The sequence below is a fragment of the Corvus brachyrhynchos genome, unplaced genomic scaffold, assembly GCF_000691975.1.
Source record: "Corvus brachyrhynchos isolate BGI_N302 unplaced genomic scaffold, ASM69197v1 scaffold237, whole genome shotgun sequence".
Lineage (NCBI taxonomy): Eukaryota > Metazoa > Chordata > Aves > Passeriformes > Corvidae > Corvus > Corvus brachyrhynchos.
The window spans coordinates 216,674-227,670 of record NW_008238959.1 but is presented as its reverse complement, the minus strand read 5'-3'; the positions used below and the strand labels follow the sequence as shown (position 1 = coordinate 227,670).

General features: G+C 43.8%; 1 protein-coding gene across 1 annotated transcript; it reads left to right on the top strand.

Annotated features, from left to right (window-relative positions):
* Positions 1-2,558: 2,558 nt before the first annotated feature.
* On the top strand, positions 2,559-10,997 carry NQO2 (NAD(P)H quinone dehydrogenase 2). Its single transcript, XM_008637078.2, is given in 7 exon segments — positions 2,559-2,601; positions 2,751-2,803; positions 3,904-4,068; positions 5,545-5,675; positions 7,205-7,318; positions 8,747-8,839; positions 9,734-10,997. Coding segments are annotated over 6 exon segments (684 nt in total). The 5' UTR covers positions 2,559-2,601; positions 2,751-2,796; the 3' UTR covers positions 9,908-10,997.

The window sequence follows — 10,997 nt, the reverse complement described above, 5'->3', positions numbered from 1 at the left end:
GTCACAGTGAGAGGCTGTTAGTCACACAGTCCTCCTGCTTCCTTCCTTCCTTCCTGTTGCACAAGCCTATCAGCTTTTCTGCTCTACGGAGAAAGATTGATACAAGAGCGACTGTTGTCTTTACTACTTGACAGAACAAGCCTAGGAATATCGACGGTGTTATTGGGACATGTATGGGGGTGCAGACCTATTTTCTGTTGGATATGATTTCTGTTTCTCCTTTTTTCTTCCTTTTCAGTGCAGAACCACAGTAGTCACTGATTAGAACTCATTCTCCAGTGGCTGTGTTCTCTGCAAAAGTCACAGAAAACTAATCTTAAGTAGGATTTCTCTTACACTAACGATTTGTTAGCATCGTTTTTCCTTGCTGCTTACTATCGCTGGCAAGGAAGGTTCTTAAAACATTTTGTCTGGGACAGAATTTGCACTAGCGATTAAATGCTCATCCTTGGCGGAGGCTTCACTTCTGCTGTAAAGGTAAACCCTCGCACTGGGCGCTAGAGGGCACAATAAATATCCTTTAGATACACGGTATCTTAAAACCTTAATATGCTACTCCAGAGACGGAGCAATGTGTACAATAAACTGCATATTAATCGTAGGAAAAGGAGTAAGAAAAGTTAAAGCAGTTCTTGCCTTGTTATATTCTAATATATTTCATTTATTCTAATTAATTTCTTCTCTAAGATAGACAACCATACCTTGCACTCTAACCCACAATATGTAATGCGTATGAAGAAAATGCACACACACACAAAAATACGACACTAGCATTTCCACATGAATTTATACAACAGCTATTATGGATCACAATATTGTCCGCTGTGTCATCTGATAAAGTGGGAGGGGGAAACTTCCATCTAGTTCATTTGCTGAAGAAATCAATCAACCTAAGTGCTGTATGTGTTTGTACTTTACAGTGGCAGCTATAATGGCTTTGATTATGTTTATGACTCAACTCATTGTTGGCTTGAAGAAACAAGCCTGGCTATTTCAGAGTAGTTTGGATGGAAGTGCTGAGCTCTCCTGGATCCAGTGACAGTGGGAATGGTTCAAAGCTGCAGCAGGGCAGGTTCAGACTGGACATTAGGAAGCATTTCTTTACCAATCATTCAGAGTTGTTTCCCTCTAAACCTCCCCAAAGCATTTAGTAACAAAAACCTGGGTTACCCTGACCTTGTGCAGTGGGTCACTGCACCACCCAACTGCTGTTGCATGTTAAAAGTTTCAGCAATTCTTAACACAAAGACTGGACCCTTCCAGTTCCAAGGTCATCCCTGTGTCTAAGTAATAAAATGATGACTGCTTTCTCTCTTTTCCTTCACCCAAACACAAGATATTTTTCTGCAGTGAAACAGCTTCAACAAGAACTGATGATGCACCCACTCCGGAATAAACAACCTGAAGTTGTGGGGGTCATTCTTTAAGAAGGGATGTTTGATTTCCCTCAAGCTGAAGACAGAATTAAATCCAACTCATGAACTTTCTAAATAAGTGGACCAATAAGCAAATACTGCAGCTGTACAAAAAAAAAAAAAAGTATTTCTTCCCTCCTCAGCTGTGTCCAATGCCCACCCCAAGAAAATCAAAGGAAAATCAAGTTTCTTTATTAGATTTTTGGAGAATAAAAGTTATTAATCTTCTTTAGAGGGTTTGAGGCTACAAATCAATAGTAAAAGTATTTTAGATACCATTAGGGAGGTGTACATATAATATATCTGAAGAATAGTATTTAAGCCACAAACCTCTGCCAAATTCCTCCGATAGCTGGGTTGTTAACAGAGCACCAGGATTGTTTCTAACCTGTATGGGAACTAAGACCAGCACAGTGTTCTGAATGCTGCTCAGGAGGTTAGACAAGTGGAGGTTATTTTTAGTCTCTGTGAACCTTAAGAGATGCTTACGGGAGACAAACCAACCTGCTTGGCCTCACTTTTAAGATAAAGGACTTTGAGCTGACTATCACCACACAGGAGTAAAATCTTCTATTTATGAATGATAATTCCACACAGACATCAGCTCAACACTCCATAGCAGTCAAAAAGGTGCGAATTTTACAGTAGGAATTATTAGGACCACAGAGCAGAAAATCATCAGTCCACTGGGCATATCCAAGGCATGTCGACAGTGTGAAAACCATACATAGACCTGGTTCCCTCGCTTCAAGAAATGATACAGCAGAACTGGAAAGGGGCAAAGAAGAGCACTAGGAAGGACTGAAAGTACAGAGCAGCTTCTGAACACAGATCACCCCCAAAGAACAGTCCTGGGAAGAGGTGATTCAGACGGCACACGCTGCAAGTCCACAAAATCACCAGCGGACAGAGGGGAAGAGCAGGGACTGACCCTCCACTGCCACTCACAGTGCAAGAACTACAGCTGTGGGGTATCAAATGAAACCAGATGCAGAGAAAAAAAAGGCAGAGCCGTGCCTGCGGGCTGCGCCGATCCTGAGCCCGCCCCGCGCTGGCGCTGCCCCAGGGCCAGAAAGAGTTGGACTCGATGATCATTATGGGTCCCTTCCAGCTCAGGATATTCCGTGATTCTCTGAAGGGCCGCTCCCAGCCCCGCCGCAGGTGTGCTCCGGGTCCCAAGCAGCAGGTAAGGGCACCCGGCTTGCGCTGGGGGCTGTTCCGAAGCCGCCTTCCAGAGGGCGGCACGGGACCGGGAGCGGCGCGATGCACCCGGCGATTCTCCGCGCACCTGCTCCTGGTGTTTCTCACCAGCAAATCTCTCACTTGAATTCTCAGGCAGTACCGGATTATCAGGAGACAAGCTCCCCAGCGCTCCCCAACAATGGCAGGTAAGAGCAAATGCGAATGAAAATGCTGCTCACTCCAGGCCTGGGCGCTGGGCACCTCAGGGATGGGGCCTCTCTGCCGTGTTTGCTTGGGACACTGAGGTCTTAGTTTTCCAAACGACTGAAATTACCTCAGTAAGTGATGCCTCAGAAAACTCCAGCCTCTCCAGACACTGTGTGGCCAAGTGCCCTCAGCTCTATCAAAAGGGATAACAATCTGGCAGCTTTGCAGAATCAAACTTAGCAACTTGGGGAGCTTGCATCTCCAGCCACTGAGCTCCCTGTTTGCTGGAGCTGGCAGGAACAGCAAAGAGGTGACTACTCCTGGTATTCCAGAATAAGATATATGCAGGGGTTTAAAAATTTTGTACATGTGTTGAATTTATGATAGCATTTGACCTGCAAGTTTTATTAGTCTTTTTTGCATAGCTCTTGTTTCATGGACACTATGCACCCTGGAGAAATAATTACCCCTTGTCATTTAGGTTAAAAATGAGCTGTTATTTCATCAAATATTCAGCTCGGCTTCTACTAGATATCCCTGACACCGTAAATTTGCCTGTCACTCGGCAGGTGTTGTTCTGAGCTGTGCATCCAGAAGCTATGTCCCAGAGAAACTGAGCTTAGGAGATGCCTGAGCTTTGGTCTTGGCAGTCAGAAAGCAAGAGCTGCATGTTTTACAGACCCTGTCATGTTCAATAATCCCTATAATTTTAGCTGTCTGGTTATCTATAAAAAACTCCTACCACACACAAAATATTTCCTCTTTCCTTGTTGACTGAATAGGAGGGGCAGTGTTTTCCTGATGTAGGGCAGTGTGATCTGCTATGGAATACCCCCTCTGTCCACTGAGTTCCACCTAGGAAAGCCCAGTGTAGCACAGAATTGATGGGCTGGGCACATCCAGCAATTAGTGCCTCAGGAGTCACTCACTGCTGCTGAGCAGGAGTCAAATCCTGCCACTGTCACTCTGCTTTCACTGATTTTGGGCCCCTGGGAAAGGACACTACAGAAAAAGCAAGGAACAAGCCCCAACTCTACAAACTCTTCTGCATCTGCCTCCTAAATTCCAAATGGTCTCCTGGTTTTCTTTCTGCCTCCAGGGAAGAAAGTTCTGATAGTCTATGCACATCAAGAGCCCAAGTCCTTCAACGGGTCTTTGTTGAAGATTGCTGTGGAAGAATTGACCAAGCAGGGCTGCAGTGTCACTGTGTCGGATTTATATGCCATGCAGTTTGAGCCCAGAGCAACAAGAAATGACATTGTTGGTGAGACCAGCCGAAATATACCTTTTTCAAAAACCAGTGACTTGTAAGCCCCCTGTCAGATATCAGAAGGTTGAAAAAAAAGTCTCCCTGAAATCTTCCCCATGCTATACAACCCCAACTCTCAGTCTGTCTTGATAGGAGAGGTGCTCCAGCTCTTGGATCATCAAGAGATTAATAAGAAACTTATTTCGTTAATAAGAAACTTATTCATGACCAGATATCTCCATTTCTAAAAGTCCACTCCTGAACATGAACTTTGTATCACAGTGAGATTACTGACAGGGAAAAACACATTAGCACGAGTTCATAATCAGTCTCTAAAGTCCATTTCTCATGGGGAGGAAATGTCTTCAGATACATTCTGGGACTTGCTACAGTTTAGTTCACAAGGCTACTACTGCCTCTGTCTTCTGCTAAGAGTGATGATGTGCTAGTTGAATCAGTAGAGCCGGCCAATACTGGTTCCCTATCCCTTGGTGAATTTCCCAGTTATAGAGGCTGGAAAGCAGCTCCATAATGCTTACAAGTGCATGATGCCTCAGTAAACCCTAAGGCAGAACAATTAACAGCATTCTCTTAAATCTTCTCCCTGCATCACCAGAGTCCTTAGGTCCTCATATTACACTTCCTGTGTTGCTACAGGAAAGTGAAGGCCCAGAACTCTGAGATCCTACATTCCTCTCCTGTCGTGGCATTTTGCAGTGCTAGATGGTGAGGTGCAGCGACCTTCCGAAAGCGTCTCCAAGGCGAAGCCACTCGGCAGGACCACCACACACTCACACATGCATACACACACACGGACAGCTCCAGGAAATGGGTCCACGACAAAGAGATGGGAAGGGTCCTCATATGGGGTTCCATGGGAGGAGTTTAATGCAGGCACACCCGTGAAGGGTTCCAGGGACGAAGACAAAGAACATTGGAGGATCCAGGTTTACATATGAGAGCATCAGGAACCAATGGTCTGAGGGCATGGGGCCAGTACGCAGGCGGGGCTAGGGAATGGGAGCCAATGGGGAAACTCTGAGGGAGCCGCGATGGGGCAAGGGCCAATGGGGGGAACAGGGAGAGAAGAACCTTCAAGGGCAGGGACATATGAGGTAACAAATGGGCGGGGAGGCCAATGGCCAACCAGGGAAGCAGAACTGGGGTACATTAGCAAAACAGAAGAATGCATCCTGGCGGAAGCCTTTTCTGTCACCCTAACCTGGGGAGGATCTTTGGTCTTAGGGACTGTCCCACCAGGGGACTCTTTTTGTCCCTTGATCCATAGGCCCACCGGCCTCCACATGCTCCATTTTAAAATCAAGTCACCATCATCTGAGATGATGCTGAATATCCAACAAAGACAAGAAAGGGGGAAAAACAGAAAGCAGTAACTCAGTTTAGAACTGTGAATAGCAACCTGCATTCAACTCTTATCTGGCTCTGATACTGGATACGGAGCAAGGAATGACTGTTCACTTCTACCCACAGGTCACCTGCACAACTCAGAAGTGTTCAATTAAGGTGTGGAGACCTGGGAAGCTTACAAGAGAGGAGGTCTGTCGAAAGACCTGGTTGAAGAGCAGAAGAAGGTGCAGGAAGCAGACCTGCTGATTTTTCAGGTCATTATTTTAAACAGAATTCAGTTGGGATGGTCATTTTATCTCTAGGTAATAGTACAGTAAAAGTTACAGATCAGTAGTACAATTACCTGGGTCACTATTACAGCAAATCCAGTAACTGAGTAGCAAAGTGATGCAGGTTGAAACAACAGCAACCCCAGGAACTCCCCAACACGGGGCCAAACTTCCTGTCTCAATGCACAATGTCGTATGTGACCATGGATGTCAGGCAGGCTGGCAGAAAGCAGAGCAAGGATTATTTTCTGGGCAAGGAGCTGGGGGCAGCCAGCAAGGTCAGGGAATTGGGCTTTCCCAAGCAGACTGTTCTCATTTGTTGCCAAGTTGCAGAAGCACTACTGGGAATTGCTAATGGATCTTTACAGCCCATCTCTATTGCCCGCTGTGCCAGCAGTGTCCCCAGTGTCTGCAAACCCCAAAGAACTGTGAAGGGAAATAGTAGCCTTACATTTCTTAGTGTGCCTGTTGGCCTTAGACATCTCTAGATATATTCCTCTGTCCAGTGTTAGATTAAATTTAGGATGGGGCCATATCTCAATGAAGCATTTCACTGTAAGTCATTGTCATTTTCACACTCTTGCTTCCCAGATGAGAACAGTAAGGCATGCCCTGAAGGAAGTGGTTGCTTGCTACTTTCTGTCTGTAGAATGCTCTGAAGAGTTGAGTGGGTTCTGGTGCAGAAAAAAAACAAGAAAAGAAAGAGATTTAAAAAGCCTCTAAGGGACATCATAAAGGAATTCAAAATTTGCTACAGACTAAACTCACCACTTGTAGTGACTGTGGTGTTTGCCCTGTGTCCACATTGTTTCCACCTTGAATTAAGCCACGTGTGGTTACATGTTTATAGAATTTTGTCCTCTGTGTGCAGTGTGTACAAAGGTTTAGGAGTAGTGATGCAGCCTAGTATAAGAGCCCATAAAGCAGTGAAGATAATGCCACAAAGACATGATAGCTTTGGGATGCAGTCTCATGGGCTAACTGGAAGAGCTAGAAACCAAGGGTCCAACTGTTAAAGATGTCTTTTTCTTCTCAGTAAAGGGATTTGGGGTCATGACGTCAGCAGGGTTTGAAAAGAAGTCTTTCCTAAGATCCCGTGGCATTTGTCAGCAGACTGTCAGATCAGAACGGATCACCAGATGTCAATGCTGCTGATAAGATATTAGATCCTTTTGCATTTTAGCCATAGGAGACATGATTCTGTACAGTCGTAAATCTGAACTAAATGGCACCCTCCTACTTCATCAAATTCCAACTTTAATCTGGATGGGAGCCCTCACATGCAGCACGGTGTTGGTGTGCTGCAGGTGCTCAGGTCTGGCCCTGACGTTACTGCAAACAGCAAGCACTTCAGTTCCTTTTGCCAAGCAGAGTTACTGCCTCTCCTGACAGAGAGCTGCAAGAAGGCACATACGGGATCTGAGCAGGTTCAGAGGACAGGATTTGTCCTGGAAACCAGGCCTAAGGGTGGCCCAGACTCTCTGTGCTAACCAGGAAATTTTCTCTTTGCCTAGTTTCCCTTGTTTTGGTTCAGCATGCCTGCGATCCTGAAGGGCTGGATGGACAGAGTCCTGGTCCAAGGCTTTGCTTACGATTTGTCAAAGGCTTATGATGGTGGTTTGCTCCAGGTACGTTTTTGGAATTGTTTTATTAAGGTCAAGGTTTGCACCATGTCCTTTGGGGCCTTGGTCCTACTTTTCCATTGTAGTATTTAAAGCTCTCACTTTACACTGCTCTGAAATAATGCTTCAGTAACATGTTGTGTAGCTTTCTGGGCTGCTCACACTGTCTGAAGGATAGGAAAATAAGGAGACTGCAGCAGTTCCTGAAGATTTAAGAGATCTCCTAGAGATCTTTATTGGCCTACTATATGGGCTTCATCATTTATTAGGAGTATCAGAGTGCACTGTGATCACATACAGCTTGCAAACTGTTTAAGTCGATCCATTTCCTATAACAACAGCCTATCATTCTTCCTACCACCGTAGGACTGCTCTTATCTGTAATGACTGACACAATAGAAGAGGTATCAAAGTCCTGTTCTGGGATTAGATGTTAAAAGTTGAACTATTAAACTTAACCAGAAATCTGAATATACTCAGAAAATACCCAGAGTATGAGCTTCTGTCAGAACTATCTATTTTGAACCTTTTCTTCTCTGTAGCATTTAATTTGGTAAGAGCAGTATCTCTTGATGTCAATTCATACATTTTTAATTCTCCACAGCACTGGGAATATCCCTGGAAAATTCTGGCCCAGTGTCTGATAGATCTTATTTGGTAACAAATGGAGCATCAAAAAACAATCAATATTAGTTTCACATTTCTTTCACTGCATGTTAATCTCTGTTAGTTCTGATCATCTTAACAATTCCAAACATTTCAGTTTCTTCAAATGTCAGAAATTTAAAATTAAAGAAATAAAAAAATAAAAAAAAAAAAAAAAAAAAAAAAGCCTTGCTGAGATAAATAGGCATAATCCCCAATGATTACAGCTGCATATGGCTACATATGGCTGCATATTACAGGCTCAAGACACTTGGGATACTGCACTGGGAAAATATTAGTTCGATTACAGAAGCTAAAACTGAGATGAGAGAAGCTGAGTACGTGGCTAATACCATAGTCACAGAAGCAGAAGAAACATGGTGGTTAAGCAAGGCCAAGTTTGAAGGGGGACTTTAGCAAAAATTTCTGCAGTCAGAGAGGACAGGAATAAAGATTTCCACAGTGACAGAGGGCTTTCCAGCCACAGTTTTCCAAATGTTGCATAAGGAAGAACAAGGATCAGCTCTCCTTCACACAAGGGTGTCAGACACATAATTAGTTTTCTTTTTAACCCATCTCTGCCCAAAGCCCGAACACTCAGTCCATTGATGTAATTGTATGACATCGATCTTTGCCTTACAACTGCCAATCGTTATAATGTCTGGGAAGGAAGAGGACACCCCTTCCTCTAGAAATTCATGCTGTCCAGGTTCCCCTGAATATCTCTTGAACTGTTTGGCCACTCCTCTTAAAACATGTCTAACTCAAGCACTGCTTTCCTAATTCTAGGACAAATTATCCCTGTTTTCTTTCACCACGGGAGGAAGCAAAGAGAAGTATGCAACCAGAGGTGATATTCGCTATCTCTTATGGCCCATGCAGGTATAATACAGGAATATTTGGTTACTGTTTGCCATAATTTTTACTATTCCAGCTATTTATAAACAACATTTTTATTGATTATTTTATACAAAACATAATAAGAAATAATTAAGTTGCCTGCTCCAAGCATCTGCAGGTTATAAACAGGGCCCTAAAATGCTGAGACTACTTCAAAAGTCCACAGAGTCTTAAAGTTGTTTTGTCCCCCTTCCTCCAGCTTGGAATCTGGGGAAAGCTTCTGCTGTCAGCCTTTCCAGTGTCTCTGGTGTTACAGGATTTCCTTTAGCTCAGCCATATAGGATTTCTGTTCCCTGTGGTTACCCAATTCATGTAGGATGTGGGACAGGAGGGGAGTCACACATAGTCTCCTCCCCACTACAGATACAAGCTCCCATACCCCTGAGGAGCTGTCCAACTTCAGAGCTCACAAGTAAATGTGACAGAAACATGAAACACAATTCTAAATTCAGAAACACACAGAGGGAAAAGGGCAAGCTGAACTTCCACAGGCACAAGCCTTCATACAGGATCATATGGCTACGCCAGAGGCAAAAACTTAGAACAAAACAGCAACAAAAAAAAACACCAAACAATCCAAGAAACCAACATAGAAGTAGATATGAAACACACTGCAGTTCAGGAAGAATGAGAAAGTTTATACCGGACAATGAACTTTTGACTGTCCCTTATCCTTGCAAATTGAACAGCATACAGCATCCAAAGAGAGCAATTAGCAGCAATTTCCTTCCCTTCTCCTGATAAATGCATAGATTTAGAGAACCTGACTGATATTGGGTCAAAGAAACAGAACAGATTTGAATCTTCCATGTTCTTCAAATGAAAGTAAAAAAGTAAATATTTCCTGAGGCATTTCCTTCTTTGTTTTGCATCCAGCATGGAATCATGCACTTCTGTGGTGTCAAAGTCCTTGAACCTCACATCTCTTATGCTCCAGAGAATGTCTCTGAGGAGAAGAGGAAGGAGATGCTGACTGCCTGGACCCAGCGTCTGAAGACTCTTTGGAAGGAAAAACCCATAGACTGCTCTCCTGAGTGGTATTTCAAGTAGTGTTCAGATATGAGACTACAGAGAGAAGATTTTTTTCTCCATTCTTTTGGATGTTCTATCTAAATACCTGAACACTAATGTCCTAATTCAAATACATTTGAAGAATTTTGAATACTGCAGCTAGCAGTTTAACTGACAATATAGCATTTACCTTCACTGATTCCCAAGGGATTCCCTTCAAGGATGGGTGCAAAACTCTCTGTGAAGTTCTCCTTGCTCACATTGCCATCCTGCCTGCTTGTGGTTGATAACACTCGTGGTATTTCATGGCAGATTATACCATTGCTGCTTGTCAAACAGCAAAGTACACGGCCAAGTTTATTTTAACACTTTTTGTACCAGTTGCCACTTTTTTTCCTTTACCAGGGAATATGGTGCCCATACTCAACCTTTAAAAGGCCAAGATTGATTGTGAGAGCACTACGCTTGTGCCTTGGAGCAACAAAACCACATAATGAGTAGTGTTGCAAAAGGATGTACCCTTACAGAGTGTCTTAAACAACTGGAAACCCTTATGGGCAGCCTTAGGCTTTTACACATACTTACAAGGCAATAGTAAAGCTATGACAGATACCAGAAAAGGGAAAAAATAAATATGAATGTAATGGTATGTGCATGAATTGCCTCCCTTTGTAGACTACAGCTCCCATTTGTAAAGTATGCAGCTTCCCATAATCAAAGTAGAGAGAAAAAGGAATCCTGGTTTTTTCCTGCCCTCTCACACCAGTCAGTGTTGGTGTTTGGGTCTGGAGGGTGTTTGCTTCCTCTCCAGCATCAGCATCAATGGGCTTCCTTGGAGATCTCCAGCACCAGCAGTTGGTGAGCCAGAGTGCCAACCCGAAAGCCTGCAGGAGCACTGTCTGTCTACGGGTCAGGATCTATGGGACAAATGAATTGTCTTGCTCTTAATAGCCAGGATTTTTACCTGGAACTGTAGCAGGATTATTTTTGTGCTCTAGAGTTGTTAACCCTGTTTGTGCATATGGCAAGGGGTGGGTTTCTTGCTTAGCTACTGAATTTCTAGCTTTGACCAGCTCACTCAACAGCTGCCTTTGCACTTGATATTAAAAGAATGTGGCCTCAATAAGAA